Source organism: Colletotrichum jinshuiense, chromosome 5, assembly GCF_051148585.1.
Source record: "Colletotrichum jinshuiense chromosome 5, complete sequence".
Lineage (NCBI taxonomy): Eukaryota > Fungi > Ascomycota > Sordariomycetes > Glomerellales > Glomerellaceae > Colletotrichum > Colletotrichum jinshuiense.
In genome coordinates this window covers 4,236,743-4,252,529 of record NC_139312.1, presented here as the reverse complement: position 1 = coordinate 4,252,529, position 15,787 = coordinate 4,236,743, and the positions used below count along the sequence as shown (strand labels likewise).

The 15,787-nt window shown below is 53.3% G+C and overlaps 5 protein-coding genes across 5 annotated transcripts; 1 reads left to right on the top strand and 4 right to left on the bottom strand.

Annotated features, from left to right (window-relative positions):
• Window positions 1–3,036: 3,036 nt before the first annotated feature.
• Window positions 3,037–4,552, bottom strand: EsH8_V_001020 (quinone oxidoreductase family protein; the record flags this gene model as incomplete). The annotated part of the gene is made up of 3 exons (XM_083273536.1): window positions 3,037–4,106; window positions 4,386–4,453; window positions 4,515–4,552. The coding sequence occupies 3 exons, from the start codon at window positions 4,550–4,552 to the stop codon at window positions 3,037–3,039; spliced, it is 1,176 nt and encodes a 391-aa protein (XP_083126251.1).
• A 995-nt stretch (window positions 4,553–5,547) lies between these two features.
• On the top strand, window positions 5,548–6,681 carry EsH8_V_001019 (uncharacterized protein; the record flags this gene model as incomplete). Its single annotated transcript, XM_083273535.1, has 1 exon — window positions 5,548–6,681. The coding sequence occupies one exon, from the start codon at window positions 5,548–5,550 to the stop codon at window positions 6,679–6,681; it is 1,134 nt and encodes a 377-aa protein (XP_083126250.1).
• A 777-nt stretch (window positions 6,682–7,458) lies between these two features.
• On the bottom strand, window positions 7,459–9,012 carry EsH8_V_001018 (tyrosinase family protein; the record flags this gene model as incomplete). Its single annotated transcript, XM_083273534.1, has 1 exon — window positions 7,459–9,012. One exon carries the CDS (start codon window positions 9,010–9,012, stop codon window positions 7,459–7,461), a length of 1,554 nt encoding a protein of 517 aa, XP_083126249.1.
• Window positions 9,013–10,110: 1,098 nt separating this feature from the next.
• Window positions 10,111–14,022, bottom strand: EsH8_V_001017 (uncharacterized protein; the record flags this gene model as incomplete). Its single annotated transcript, XM_083273533.1, has 3 exons — window positions 10,111–12,285; window positions 12,348–13,888; window positions 13,944–14,022. 3 exons carry the CDS (start codon window positions 14,020–14,022, stop codon window positions 10,111–10,113), a joined length of 3,795 nt encoding a protein of 1,264 aa, XP_083126248.1.
• Window positions 14,023–14,798: 776 nt separating this feature from the next.
• EsH8_V_001016 (uncharacterized protein) lies at window positions 14,799–15,770 on the bottom strand (the record flags this gene model as incomplete). The annotated part of the gene is made up of 1 exon (XM_083273532.1): window positions 14,799–15,770. One exon carries the CDS (start codon window positions 15,768–15,770, stop codon window positions 14,799–14,801), a length of 972 nt encoding a protein of 323 aa, XP_083126247.1.
• Between the last annotated feature and the right edge of the window lie 17 nt (window positions 15,771–15,787).

Genomic DNA, 15,787 nt, shown 5'->3' with positions numbered 1-15,787 from the left:
TTGTATGAGCTGGTTGGCGGAAAAAGACATCCCCAACAGTCCGCCGAATGGACTCCATTTCCGCGGCTACCCCGGGCAGCGATGTTTGGCCAGGCGTCTCCGAAGACCCAGAGAGCTCCAAACCGAGACCTGCGAGGATTGGTTTCACACAGCTCATCCAGAGCCACGACAAGAACGCGGTGCTGTACTTTGTCGTTGCCTCCGTCTCGCTCGAAACGTCGCGGACTTGCTTCCCGTCATGCTCTAGAGTGCTGACGCCGAGGTCAGTGATGGGGCAAGTCCGAGATATTTCGGCCCGGACTTCGGCATCCGTTTGGGACGCACGAGGGGAAGTTGCCTTACTAGGTAGCCGCGAGCGCGGTAAGCACCCTGGGGGAAGCTGAACCGCGGCTGCCCGATCCATTGGCCGCGAGCACAGCTGGACCCAAGGTAGCTTACTGCCAAGGTCCTACGATGCTTGCCACACACGAGAGATCGGACTGGCGAAACGATTAAAGCCCGCCCCACTGCCCCGCCTGCCACCAGAAGGCCGTGGGACCTGTCACTCAAGGTAGGTACCTAGGTACATACCTTACAGCACTGACCCACTCTTCTCACTTCTTTCCGCCTCTTCTACCTGAGTGTAGACCAACGTTTCCTTCTTCTTCTTCTTCTTCTTCTTCTTCTTTAACAACCCGAAAAATGGACAGCAGCACTCCTGCCGCCTTCTTCACCCAGCCTTGGCCAGTAGGCTGGACGTGTCGCCTCAGTGCTTGGCGCATCCCGATATCACGGCCAGATGACGCCAATCTAGGTGGAAGGGACGTCCGTCTGCGAGCTGATCACCTTTGATCCGTTGAACGTACGGTAGGCAAGGTGCGATTTCTTTCACTTTCCCACCTCCCGCGGGAGTTCTATCTGGTTTTCTTCTTTCCTTCAGTTTCTGTTTCAGTGTGTGTGTTGGCTCTGCCTGATTCGCTTCCAAGGCAGGAGCGGTGCGGCGAGGTCGCGCCAGTCCAGTCCTGTCACGTTTTCCTTCCTTTCTGTCTGCCTGCTCAGTGCATCTGGCGGGCAGATGACTTCATACGGGCGATGATGGTTTTCCAGCACAAAGTCGATGGAGACTCCATTGGGGTCACGCCACGGCTGCTCATGGACATGGCTGAGCCTGGGATCGCTGGGGCACATTTCACAAGGGGGTCCAGGTTTGGGACTGGGGGTTTCACTGGCATTGGGCATCACCTGGAAATTGGGACGGGAAAATGTACCAAACAACTCTGTGCGTGGAAGGCAATCGGGTCACGACGGTACCATGCTGCCAACCACATATCCATCTCATCAAGGACCACCGGTAGTTTAAAGCGGGGACACATGGAAAGACGGCGAGCGATTGAGATCGATCTGCCCCCCATTGGTACCAGACAACCATGGGTAGGGTTGCTCGTAGACATGAGGGGCTCTGGGGCGTTCGAGACTGTGATGAAGACCGACTCCTGCAAGTCAATGATCTGAGTCTCGGGGAACGGGAATAAATATGCTGGGGGTACATGAGCGAATGCATGATGGGACACATGAAGGATGGGAACAGGGCATGACAGGCATACATGAAATGGGAAACAGGATGCAGGAGGAAGAATGGAGATGCAGAGTGATGTCGATGAAGAGAAGAAATGGAGGTGGAGGGTCGAGGGGGGGGCTTTTATAGTCGACGGCCCAGGGGGGGATGGGGTCGCCAACGTTCCGCCTAAGGAAGGAAAGGAACACTGTGAGGGCAGATCCGACATCACGGCTACCTACCTAAGAGCAGGTGCAGTTAGGTTCCTTCTCCAAGGAGGTGGGTTTCTTGAAGCAGTAGGAAGGAAGTCTCCGGGCCAGAGCAGGTGCGGGCGCACAGGTCGGGGCAGCTACACAGGTCGGAAGGAGGCTCTGGGATTAGGTCACGGTAGATGATGGAATTGAACGTCATCGACATTGGAGACATATTGATCAAAGTGATAGTGCGACATGTCACGATTCCGGTCCGTCTGTATCGAATCTTGGCATCTTTTCTGTGTCTGTACCGCGCCTGGACTAATGGGATGGGCCCTTCGCAGTGTCCATGCAGCCAGAACCAGCAACGCCGTTGCTTCGTACGCCTTCTTTCCTTGAGCCTCCATGTGAATCTGTGCCAAGACCAAGACCTTGACCTCTTCGCTTCTTCCACCTAGGAAGATGGAAGAGCGTATTCCATGTGTGCCTGCCTGATCTTAAGGCATCCCCGTCAACGGGCCGTGCTTGCGGAAGGAAGTTGCGACATCCGCCCCTGGTCACTGGCGCGAGGCACCTTGCATTTACATTAGAGAGAGCGTTCTCAGATTTCGTGACTAGGTCCCTGCTAAAAGAACACTTTGAGAAATTCTACGCAACTGGCCATGTTGATATTTGGGAGATGCACATGTGCATTATGGAAGTGGCATCTGTGCGTGTCTTGGTACAAACCGGTGCTCTCGGCCTCTGAAACCAGATGGTTGTGATATTCTTCAATCCCAGCCATGATAGAAATAAAACTCGGTCCAGTCCCATAACATATCCATGTTGAGTTACTCACAAAAAGGGTATTTACTACGATATGTGCAAGGGCCAACTGTTGGAGAGGGCTATGGGCCGAGGCGGAAAGGCTCGCCCGGCCGGGCTCTTCACCACTGCGCCGCGAGAGGTTGAGAGTTCGTCCGTCGACGACATCACCCATAAGAAGACGGACGTGTCATGGTGTCGGCTGAATGTGATTTTCCATTCTGTTCAATGGTCCTTCATCTTCGAGGTCCTGTCAGGTACCGGGAAAACGACAACTGATCGAAAGGTGGGACGGCTATACTACGACATGGGCCTACTGCCAACGGGCAAGATTGTGACCTGCTTGGTTACTGATCTCGTTGGAGATTACCTGCAATCACCAACACTCTCGAGAATGACTTGGGAAAAGTCCTCTGCTTTGCGGCTCTCCGCGAGCCGGAGGAAAGTACAAGGACGGTATTCCAGCGGGACTATTAGCAGTATAATATGCTCTAATTAGTTTATTCAAAAGTCCTTGGCAACCTGAGCGGCCAATTCTTCATCCACAATAAACAGCATCTTACCCTTGACGTTTTCCCCCGACACCAGATCCCGATGTGCTTCCACAGCTTCGCTAAGCCGGAACAGCTTCGCAATAACTGGCTGCAGCTTTCCGCTCCGAACAAGTTCCAGGATGGTGTTGAAATCGGGAAGAAAAGCGCCTGGCGCCCATTTGCCGTCTTGGTAATGATCCTGACCAACAGCAAAGAATCTCGTACGCTCTTTAAGCCGCAGTGCAAGCGTTTCTTCCACGCTGCGTGCGATTCCGCTACCGTCTGCCGCGATTTCTGACATGATGCCAATCACGACAACCTGCCCGACGTCTGCCTTTGTCGCAGCGAGACTCTTTTGGATGCTCTCCTTACTGCATACGGCATCATATGCGACGTCCACGCCTTGACCGTTCGTGAGCGCCCTGACCTGCTCCACGAGATCGGGAGCGTTGCGGTCGATTGGCGTTACGTTTAGGGACCTGACGTAGTCGAACTTGGAGGGAGAGCAGGTTCCAATCATCGTAAGCCCCATTTCGAGGGACGTGGCCAGCTGCGCAACAGCGGTGCCGACGCCGCCGCTCACGGAGCCGATTAGGATGGTCGAACCGGGGGTGAGTTGCACACCACTTTGCATGAGCATACCGTATGCCGTCAGGTAGTTGAGGGGAAGAGCGGCCACCTTGACTGGGTCATCGGTAGGTTCCAGAGGAAGTAGCTCCGTGTGCGATAGAATGGCATGAGTGGCATGCGATCGGGTGACGCATAGGGCGGCAACAAGATCCCCGACCTTTACATGACTCTCTTGCTGCACCGCATCGCCGAGCGCTACAACTTCGCCGACGCAGTCATAGCCCGGTGTAAAGCCTGGTTTCAGTGTTTGGGGAACGGGGTAGCCGCCTGTTCGTTGGATGTTGTCTGCGCCGGCGAGGCCGGCGACGATGATGCGGATCAGAACGCTGTCGTTGGAAAGCTCGGCGGCCGGGTCCCAGGTCTCCCACTTCAACACAGAGGGGGCGCCAAATTCAGTGACAACCCAGCGACCTGGTTTACGAGGTGTGCTGCTGGTATTGTGGGTTGACGTGGCGAAAGCCATGGTTAGGGTTCAAAATTGCACGATGTACAAGACTCTAAGCTGAGTAAAATGACCAAGGCTTACAGAAAGAGTTTGTATGAGGCCAACGGAGGTATAATGTGTTGAATTCTTTGCCAACATTTGGGACCAAGATCAGCTGTTATATAAGTCGGGAACTTGTCGTGCTTGCCACAATTACAAAGCACATCATGACCAATCTTTTGCCTGCTCTGTTTAAGGCACCTTACCGGACAATTCGGCTTGCTCCAAGAGAGTATCCACTCCAATAGAAGCAGGGTAGTTGACACTAGATGGGCTGTCGTCTCGTTAGAATCAGCGTGAATGATTCTACTGTGCCTGCTGTGTGTTTAACTTACCGCTCCCTCCTGGTCATGCAAGTGTCATCAAGTTGCATTAGTATAAAGTCGCTACATTTCTCAAGAGAGGTGATTGGATGTTGACCCCAGATGTATGGGGCCGAACGTGCCGAACGCCTTGCAACTAAATTCAAGCAGCAACAATTCATATGGCAGTGCAAGGTTAAGGTCGGAAGATATTAGACTAACTAGTCATCATGCCATGTGAGAGAACAAAGTATCTTTGCAGTTTCATCAGGTTGTAGGGGATATGATTGGGCATTGTTGGCGATTGATTGTCCCGAATGAAGTGGAGATCAAATGCATCGTTTCATCCCCGGATTCGAAGAAGCTTCTACAAAGGTCAAAACGGCAAGACTGCGAAGATTGAGGCATGGAGCATAGACCAATTGACATAATCCTTCTCCTGTGCCATATTCTTCATCGTGTGTGTCTCTTTCTCGACTCGTGTGCAAGCTGTGTTTTGTCTACAAATTGCCGTTGCCTCCTGCCGGGTCCTCTAATGGTCGTGTGTTTCTTTCTAGGAGGCTTCGTTATGTTTAACTCACAAAAACCACCTTTTTGTTCGAGCATCTTGGGGGCCAGACATAGGTGAATGAGTTTGGTTGTATTTCGTCTGCTAACCACAACCAATAGCCCGCCTGCAAGGACGATATCTATGCCAATTGGCTATCTGAGCCTTGGCCCCACACTATTCTGAACAATCAAAAGTCCTGAAGTTTACCCCCACGCTGCGCTACACCCCCCTGTCAGCTTTTAGTGCAAGGGGACCGCTGCTGCACGCTATTCACTGCATTTTTAACCCACCCAAAGGGTAAGCACATATAGTACGTAAGCGTACATTTTAATTTCACGGCCCGAACCCACCATTGAGTGATAGTTGTACGAATCCTAGATCTTCACGATAGCGAAAACTGTCGTTGACCACTGGACGGGCTCGCTGCCAATCAAACCCATCGCCAGTTCTTCCCTTGTCTCCACCCCGTATCTTTAAGAACAAAAAGCACTCAATCAATTCCCAAACAATTTCAAAATGGGCGCAGATCCAGCGCAATGCGGCTTAAAGAATCTTATACAAGACCTGGACCCAGAACGGGTGCCATCGGCCGAGCCGCAAGCCCAGCGCAAAAGGCTCGTCATCGTGGGCGACGTCCACGGACGCCTCGCGCAGCTCCAGAAGCTCCTGCAAAAGATCAACTTCGACCGCAGCGCCGGGGACCACCTCGTCTTCACGGGTGATCTCGTCAACAAGGGACCCGACATTCCCGGCGTCGTGCAGCTGGCCATCGACCTCGGCGCCAGCGCCGTGAGGGGGAACAACGAGGACCGCGTGCTGGCCGCGCACGGGTTCCTCAAGAGCGGCCGCGTCTCCGCCGCCGTCGACGACAATGGAGGCCCCGGCTTCGAAGACAGCAGCAAGAAAATGCCGGAAGATATCCCCTTTGCGATATCGAGCGACTATATCACCGCGACTCAGCTCTCGGACGAGCACATCTCATGGCTGTCGTCTCTGCCGTTGATCCTGCGCCTAGGGTCGCTGAAAGGGGCTACCAGCCCGCCATGGAACGCGGGATCAATCGTCGTCGCCCACGGCGGCCTTGTCCCCTTGGTGCCGCTGGAGGAGCAAGATCCATGGGCGGTCATGAACATGCGCAGCCTCGTATACCCGTCCGAAGATCCTCGCCCAGAGGCCATCCAGAAGGCGCTGGCCAAGAGGACTCGGGTCCGCCTGTGTCGGCGTGCGGCGTTCCGGGGCACTAAAGACGAGGAACTCGATGCCGAACTGTCGCGAGTCCTGGGCCTCCCGGACGATGATCAGACCTTTGAGATTCCTCAAGATAATAAGAATGTCCCTGTTCCGATAGAAGCCAAGGACGGCAAGCTCTGGAGGGATGCCTGGAACGAAGCCCAGAACTTGATCGAGGCGCCAGAGCAACGTACGGTTGCGGTGTACGGGCATGACGCCCGGGCGGGGCTGCAGGTGCAAATGGAGGTGGAAATCCCGGATAGACTGAAGGAAACGGGGGTCAAAGGTACATGGACGAGGTATGCCTTTGGTATGGATTCTGGCGCCACCTACGGAAACGAGCTGTCTGCAATGGTCATCGAGCCCAGCCCCGACATGAAGGATATCGTGCATAGAATAGAGCAAGTAAAGGAGACATGAGTTAAGGCAGAACAGTACAATTTAGAGATTTCTTAGGAGTGTTGGTTTAACTCAACTAGAAACAACACGACGGCATTCGACAACCTTGGTAAAATGGTCATGATAGCAGCAAGAATCGCTTTACTTTATTGATTCGTCATTCAAACAACACAGCGGCCATAAATTAAATAACGAATACGCCAACTGACAGGCTAAGCCTGACATCTTTAGGCCCTTTGAAAACCAACAACTCAATTAGCCCTTGACAGTCTAGAACGCCCCATGTTTTGTTGTGGCAAATGAGAGAAGAGGGAAGAAATAGAAACTGGAAATAGTAAGTTGTCTCAGCCGTAGGTTTTTATCTTATCTGTTAGTTATGATCGTAGAGCTGAGTATGATATAAACTCATTCTGTCGAAGCTGATAACCAGAGGTGTTGATTTTACTTAATGGCGGCTAGGACCCATTGACAGCCAGTCAACAGGCTCAGAATGAATGCATCATGCCAGGGTTCCACCACAGTATACGCAACTACTTCTTTGGCCATTCCAACACCACTCGTCGGGTCTCAGCTAATTGTCCCTCTCTGGTTATTCATTCCTCAAGAGTCAGATTTAATATGCCCAGCTAGAGCACCATTTCGCACAGGACATTGCCAACTCCTAGAATCTGAATAACATTAAGCTATGTTTGGGAACCTAAAATTGGGAACCTATTTAGAAGTGAAGAAGACAAATGAAATAACTTTTGAGCAGTGTGGTAACCGGAAACCAGAAGGCCATCATCGGTTGGAATTAAATCATCGCAGATGATCGGTCTCGAGCTTGAAGGTAGGCTTCTGAGCCCCCAGCTGCGGGCCGTCCTTGAGGCCGCCCTTAGCGTCGCGCGTGTGCAACCCAATCTCGAACGTCATCTTCTCGGCCTCCTCCTTGCTCCAGCCCTCGACCGGGATGTGCGCCCGCACCTCCAGGTGGTTCTGGCAGTTCTGGCACCCCGAGACGTGCCAGCGGCTCAGCACGGCCTCCGTGCCGACCAGCACCTTCTTGCCGTCCTTCAGGTTGGCCCACGCCGAGACGACAAATGAGCCCCCGATGGCCCCGCGGTTGATGTTGCCGACGTTCAGGATGGGCGACGGCTTCTTGTGCGGCGGGGCTGCCTTGGGCGGGTTGGCGTTGTCGTAGATGTAGCCCAGCTTGGTGATGTTGACGACGTCGTTGGACGTGTACGCCGTGTGCGGGGCGTTGGGCTTCTTGAAGGGCTCGAGCGGGCTGTCGAGCGTCAGCCAGGTGCCGCCGGCGACTCCGGGCGTCGGGCCCTGGCTGTCGACCGAGTTGGTGCCGGGGTAGCCCTGGATGATCTCGAGCGAGTCGCGCTGGTTGTTCTTGACCTGCCAGCGCCAGAACATGAGGTCGATGAAGCAGTGGTGGAAGTAGAAGATGGGGTCGAACGCGGCCGTGTCGTTCTCGCCCATGTCGCCGTTGGCGCCGGCGATCCGGTCGAAGTTGCTGTTGGGCACCTGGAAGCCGCCGACGGCGAGATGCATCGAGTCGTGGGGCGACTCGAGCGGCACCACCTTCTGGAAGCCGGCGTTGCTCAGGTGGTCGTCGTTCCAGCGCTGGGCCGAGGTGTTGTTGGAGAAGACGGTGTAGTTGGGCGCGTCGAGGCAGTGGTTGTACTTGTCCTTGATGCCGGCGTTCACCACCTTTCCGTCGCTGTTGATGAAGGAGGAGTAGTTGAGCCACGTGACGACGTTGTCGTTGAGCATCTGGTTCGTCGCGGCCTCTCCCTTTTGGCGCAGCGCCTCGTTGTGGATGGAGGTGCTCTCGATATCATCTGGGGTGCCTACGAGCCCCGAGAAGGGGTAGCGGACGGTTTCGTAGCCTACGGGCTTGGTGTAGTTGGCATCCTGGATGGGGTCCAGTCTGTCCGTGATCTTTGCCTGGAACTTGTACGAGAACAGCGGGTTCGGGATCGAGGTGCCGTCGGCAAAGGTATAAATCTTGGCGAGGAAGATGGGGGGGATGCCCCTCGTCAGGGTAGCCTCTTCGGTCTCGTCCCAGTAGGGCAGGGCCACGCCGGGCACCTGGCTCTGGAGGGCCTTCTCGAGCCTCAGGAGGTAGGTCCGGTGCCAGGTCGGGAAGAGGACGTTGCCATGGTTGCAGTACCCTCCCCACCACGAAGGGTTTCCGTAGCCCGCACCGCGGAACGGCTCTCCGTGGTAGCCGGCGATGGTGAAGAAAGAGTTGGGGTCGTCGGCGGGGAGCTTCTGGATGCCAGCAAAGGCCCTGACGAGGTTGTCCAGCTCCGCGGGGGAGAGGTTGCGGATGTTCTTTCTTGTGATGACTCCACCCATGATGGCTGTGATAAAGAGGCAAGGGTAAAAGGGAGAATGAAGAAATATGTTAATTAAGTAAGGAAGAGAAAAGGTGGATGGAAATGCCTGATGGGAGTTTTCATTCGAATTTCCCGCGGATCATCGCACACTTATATAGGCTCCAGGACCGCCTCGCTACGAACTTTTGGAGTTCTCTGCAACTTAAGGTAATGTTGGTTTCAGGGCCAACAGTAGGTAAATGGACGCAAACCCATTCGCGCGTGTCTTAACCACCAAAAGTGGTTACCCAGTTGAAGCTGATTCCTGAATGCATGCACACACCGAAACGCATTCCTGGGCTAGAGTTCAGCCTGAATCAACCGTGCATCTTGTTCGCGGTTATCTCGGTCCCTCGATCGACGCATTTGGATGCCCAGCTCGCATAGCTGGAGCCCAAAGGGTCCTGATCAGGAAGCTTAAGGAAATTGTCTCACCGTTGGGGAGCATGTGCTGGGCCGTTCCGCCGTTCTGCCGGCCGCTAGCGCTCGCCGTTTCCGTTTCCACTGGTACGCGATGCCATGGCACCGGGGATTCCTCGCTGCAAACGTTGGGGTCCACTGAGGGGTAATGCTAACCTACGAGGACGTGGTGAGACATTGTTGTGCTCTCTTGTCGCTTATGGCAATGGAAATGTACACTTTTTGAAGAATGCGAGTAGGTAGTTCAGACTGGTCCCATCTCCCAAGTTGGACCCTCAAACGGGCCGGAAACAGTGGGCCATAGCCTTATCCCATTTAGTGCCAACTGACCTCATTCGTGTCAAGGGCGGGTGAAGCCAATGTTTATTCATTACATGGAAACGCCTACAGCTTTTTTCCCTTTTTTCCAAAATGGGGTCAGTTGGCACTCAATGTGATACACTCCATTGAGCATGGGGTAGCCGTAGCAAATATGGCGGCCGATGTACAGAGGCAGCATAGTCTTGACCTGTTATCAATGCGTCTTCTTCGGAGCACCTTTAATCAAGGCATCGTGGCGCGACCATAAGTGGACTCAATAGCATATTGATGGAAGTTTCGGTCTAGATATTGGTGGCCGATGTGCTCTTTTTCTTTACCTAGGTAGCACTGCCAAGACCTACAAACCTATGCTTTCCGTCGATAACTGTATAAATACCACCCGTCCTGTTTTGCAACCTATAGCTACAATGTTTCCGACGACTGCCAATGCCTCTGACCGGTACTCTAATGGAAGCCAGAGTATTTCGTTATCTCCTCTCATTACCCAACCTCCATCAAGGCTTATACCATAGCCCAACGAAGACACTCTTGCCTGATAAGGGAACCATGATTGTGAACCAGCACCTGAGCGGGAATTCAAGACAACTACGTCTGTGTCGGTGAGAAGTTGTGAGCTATTAATGTGTGCAATAGCTTTCGGTATAGCTATTCCAAGGCCTACCGGAACTGTCGACATGCAGGCGCCTGTGGCAGGGTCCCAAATGGCGACCCCGCCCAGCGACTCATTTAACGGTTGCTGGCCGAGAAACTCGTTATATCTAAAGTCGTTCATACCGAATGTTGATATGCATGTGCCTGCGACCAGCTCCCACATCTTAATGGTCATGTCTCCGGATCCAGAAGCGAGTCGCTGATCGTCGGCCGTAAACATAACGAACCAGACACTTTGATGATGACCCTTGAGTGTCAAGACACATATACCTAGAGTTAGATCCCAAATGTTGATAGTCCCGTTAACAAATCCCAACGCCAGTTGCCGGCCGTCTGTTGTAAAGGCAGCCGATACGATGGGAATGGCATAGCTTTCAAGCGTCAATACGCATGCAACTGTCGTCATATCCCAAATCTTGACGGTTCCATTTCTAAAACCCATTGCAAATTTCTGACTGTCTGCTGAAAATGCATGTGGAAAGGTCGAAAAGTTCTCGTCTGTAAGACTTAACACGCACACGCCTTCAGCTAGATCCCACAACTTAAAGAATCCATCCCGAGACGTTGAAGTCAACCGCTGGCCATCAGGTGCATACTTGAGCGATTTGACTACACTGCCGTGGCGGAGAGTCAATGCGCAAACACTTGTGGCCGGGTCCCAGATCTTAATAGTCCCATCCATAGACCCTGATGCTAGCTGCTTGCTGTCGGTGGTAAAGGCAATACACTTGACTTCCTTAGTGTGTCCCTCAACTATCGGCACACACGGTAATATAGCCAGGTCCCATATCTTAATGATTCCTCTAGCAGACCCTGAAGCTAGCCGACGACCGTCTGGAGTAAAGGCGATAGACGTGACCGGTTCAACGTGGCCCTCAAGCGTCAACACGCATGCACCTGTAGCCAGGTCCCAGATCTTAACAGTTTGATCCTCAGACCCTGACGCTAGCCGCGTTCCATCTGCTGTAAATGCGACACAATCCACTCCATCGCTGTGACCCTTAAGCTTTGAAATGCGTGCCCCTGTAGCCGCGTTCCATATCTGAATGGTCCTATCAGTAGATCCAGATGCCAGCCGCCGACCGTCTGGAGTAAAGGCGATAGACATGGCCAGTGCACCGTTGCCCTTAAGCGTCAACACGCATGCACCTGTGGCCAGGTCCCAGATCTTAACAGTTCGATCCCCAGACCCTGATGCTAGCCGCGTTCCATCTGCTGTAAAGGCAACACAAAAGACTATCTTGCTGTGACCCTTAAGCGTTGAAATACATGCGCCATGAATCAAATCCCATGTTTCAATGGTTCCAAGCTCACGTCCCCTTGCAGCCCGCTGCAAGTCCGTTGTGAAAGCAGTAACCGAGTAGCCATTGAAGTAGCCCCCGACTGGTGACTCGTACGTGCCAGTGGCTATGTCCCAGATCATAATGGATCCATCTTTGAAACCTGACGCCAACCGTTGGCCATCTGTTGAAAAAGTGACGGAGTGAACTGGGATATTCAAATGTCGAAAAAGCGTTGATAAGCACGCGCCTGTAGCTGGATCCCTTATCTGGATATTCCCGTTAACAAACCCCGCCGCCAGCCGGCGGCCGTCTACCGCAAATGTGACAGAGGCGATGATGCTGAAGTGGGCTTGAAGCGTCATTAGGCATGCATCCCAGTCGGCTGATACGACAGGTTGCATAGTAATCCACTTCGGTATCTCTGCTTTGAAGGTCTCTCTCACTAGGCTACGCGTAGGGCTGAAGACGAGCGCTGATGCGTACACTTGCAATGGGGCAGCCTCGATTGCAGACCTTTGCGAGAGGGTGAATCGATGGGCGTCTTGGGCGAAATCCGAGAGGCGTTTAGAACTTGTAACCTGAACAGAATTAGTTCCGAGTAAGAGACCGCATCGATAGCCTTCTTTCTCGTAATAAATACCTTTATAGCCCATTCCATGAGATTTTGTATGGCGATCACTCCCTCGGACAAGCTCCGTAATAAGGAGAGAGCTTCTAGCCAGTAGATAAATTTCTTTTGGAGGAAATCGTAGACAGTTTCTTCGTCCAGCTTTTCGTTCCGGCCGTCTACACCTGATGATCGGACGTTGCACAAATGATCAACCCAGTGAATACAAGAGTACCGTAACGAGGCTAACGGGTCAGGAACAGGCGGACGGACTTGGTCTATTGCAGTCCCTGGAGCTTGTAGATTATATATGTCGCGCTGTAGTCTCTTATGTAAGACTTCAAGCGACCTTGAGAAGATGGCATGGTGTGTGCGTTCGATACCTAAATCCAGTGTCTTCTTGTTGGGTACCTTTTGAAGGAGAAAATCCTTGGCCGATTGGTGTAGAAAGTACACGATGTTGTCTTTGACTGTCAGAAAGGAGCCACAGGAACTGACAATCTCCTCTAAGCTTGAGAGATAATCTTGGTATTCCTCAAAGGGGCGAACGAAAATGCTCAATTCCGTCAACGTGATGGGGCGATACACTGCGGAGCTGACAGCAAGGACCTGCTTGCAATATTCCGCGTCCCCCGACTTGTCGATGAGATCCATCATTCTGGTGTACAAAGCATCAAGCCCCGGCGGGAATGTTTTAATCTTTTGAAGGGCGTGTCGTTTCCGCACGTCAAGACTCATAAGTTCTTGACAAACTAAGGCCACCCACAGAAACGTGTCGTTGGCATTGCGAAGCAGGTACTCCTGAACCGCGGCCCTCGTCTCCTTGTCGTAATTCTTTGGCTTCAGCGCCAGTTGATCTACCTTGTATTGGATGTACGCACACACAGCAGCAGAAATGGCGTCTTCGTTTAGCTCGAGACATAGCCTGACCCTTTGTGTGATGCTATCCAAAGTCTGCTCAACAACAAGCAAGTTGCGACTTGACACGAGCCATTTGGCACGAGAAGAAGAAGAAGACTTTGAAATAAAGTTGAGAAGACGCTGCAGATCTGTGACGCACTCGTCAAGCGCATCGATGATCAAGATCTGATCTTTCAAGAGAGGGTCTTCCAACATATGGGTAAGCATCTGTGACAGCGCGTACCATGCGTTGAAGTCTTCAAACAAACGCTTGCCTGCATGCTCATATTCGGCTCGAAGGTACATCATAAGAGCAGGCTGCTGCTTGACGAGGATGTAGATAAGTCCGCGCAGTACGGCCGTCCCGCTGTTGAGATCCGCATTGGTGGCCTGGCAGAAAAAATAGACTGGCCTGCTGGCTTCGTCGGCTGTTTTGTTCAGCTCGTTGATGATACCGCAGAGCAGCATGGTTTTACCCTTCCCGGGGTCGCCCTTGATCCAGAGCAGACGGCTCTGAGGGTCGTTGCGCCATTGTAGAAAATCCGTATGTCCAAGAACCCAGCGGTAGCAGTCGGCCAGCAGGCCACCTTTGGTGTCCTCGATTCTTTCTTTGTCGCGGCGTGGGTCAGTGACGCGTAGATCTTTCAGGCATTGCCCATTATGATCGGGGGAACCTGGTTGGTGCTTAGTTAGAAGAGCGCCTCAATAAGAGTAGACCGGATATCTCACCATGATAATGGTTGTCACCTTGGTGTATGCGAGCGCCGTCTCTGAAGGTGCTGCCGGAAATGGTGCGGTTGTATTCCATTCTTTATGATCCGTGGTCGATCAAAGCGGGAAAATGCCTGCGTAAGCACGCCCGAGGGATATTTTATGTCTTAGGACCAGTAGATCACGAGACCTGCGCCCTTGTCCGTAATGGCACGAAGGGCAAGGCAAGGGTTCGCACTCTTCCAACACAGCAAATCAGGCTGCGTACACATCAGGCGGCATCTGCCCTGCAATTATTACCGGTAAAGAGGGGTCAACGGATCAACACGGGCGCAGGCAAAGTCGGCTAGATGGCACGGCATCCGTTGCAAAGTGGCATCGAAAGCCGCGAGAGAAAAGTCGGCAGATATTCGTTTGCACATCGACCGTAATGTCCAAGTAGTATTATGTAAGATCGTTCGCGCTGTTCCACAGAGCCGGGTGAAATGAACGGATGACAGCCATCAGCTGAACCCAGCTGAACATTGAGGACTCAGTGGCCGTGCCCCTTTTTCGACAGCCAATTAGCAGCTTGGCGGAGAGGCTGCACGCCGAATTCCCCGCACGCGATGAGTACGAAGGTGTATGCCTCCCTGCGCAGGTTGATAAGGGTCCTACGGGAGCTTAATTAGCAGCGGATTTCATACTTCACGTTGTTTAGCACTAGCTTTGAGTTGATTCTTTACTACTGGTATCGGAACGTGCTCACGCTACTTAGCGCAGACACAGAGTACATTAAAATTGAGGCTGAATTAGGACAGAACCATCAGTTACTAAAATCAATTCCATACGATGTTACCCAAAGTCTCATAATTATTGCAGTGCTAATCATGCTTATTCAAACCTCAAATTCCCGTAGACATCGCCTTGAGTGATGTGGGTATTGTTCCCGAACGAGCTGTTTGAAATAGTGCGACTGCCTCCGCCTCTCTGTTCCTGACCTACGCCTTGCGCCGGGGTACCAGAGCCATCACTCACGGCATACCGCTCGAGCACCGCCTTGGCCACGGACGCCGCCGTTGCCGCTGCAAAGTCTTGCCAATTCTTGTTCTTGTGACTGTCGGCGTAGTCGCAGACCCCTTTGACGACGATGCACGGGACCTCGTCCCAGGCCCCGGCACCCTCCATCTCGAACGCGATGACGTTGTGCTCGGCTGCAACTCGGTCGCGATGCTTCCCCGACTTCATCACCATGTTGCCCGAAGCCACGCGTCCGATGAAGATCTGAGGGACTTGGGCGTCAGCCGCGGCCATGCCTTGCTTATCCTGCAGGCGTTCCCTGGGCACCAGCTCGCTCCTGTCGCATCCAAGGTCGGCGCAAGACGCGTCTGCGGCCGACTTGCAGAACACTGTCCCTTCACTCGCGCACGCGGTGCATGACCCCCGATGCTGGTGGGCATATTCAAGCGGGAACAGCTTGTCTTCGGCGGGGCCCAGGTACTGATAGGTTGCTCGGCGTCTCTTGCGCGCTGCGGTGTTCTGCAGGAGTTGGAGGTGCTTCGCAGCCTTGTCCAGTAGGCGCTCTCGCCCGAGCTCGGTCTCAAAGATCGCAATTAGACCGCGGATGTCCCTGTTTGCTCTGCCGATGCTGTCCTCGACGGTGTCCTTGGGCACAAAGTTCTCGGGGTAGAGTCTGCCAAAGTCGTACTGAAGCAGTAATTTGCTGATGACCACGTCGCCCAGCAGGACCTCCTCGCCTCCGACCTTGGGAACACCGCCGCAGATCCCAACAAGCAGGGCCAGCTTCAGGCTGCCGTAGCTCGATCGGAAGCTCGCGGCCGCTCCCGCCGCGCTGTTGTTGCCCATGTTGGGGAGGACCACGA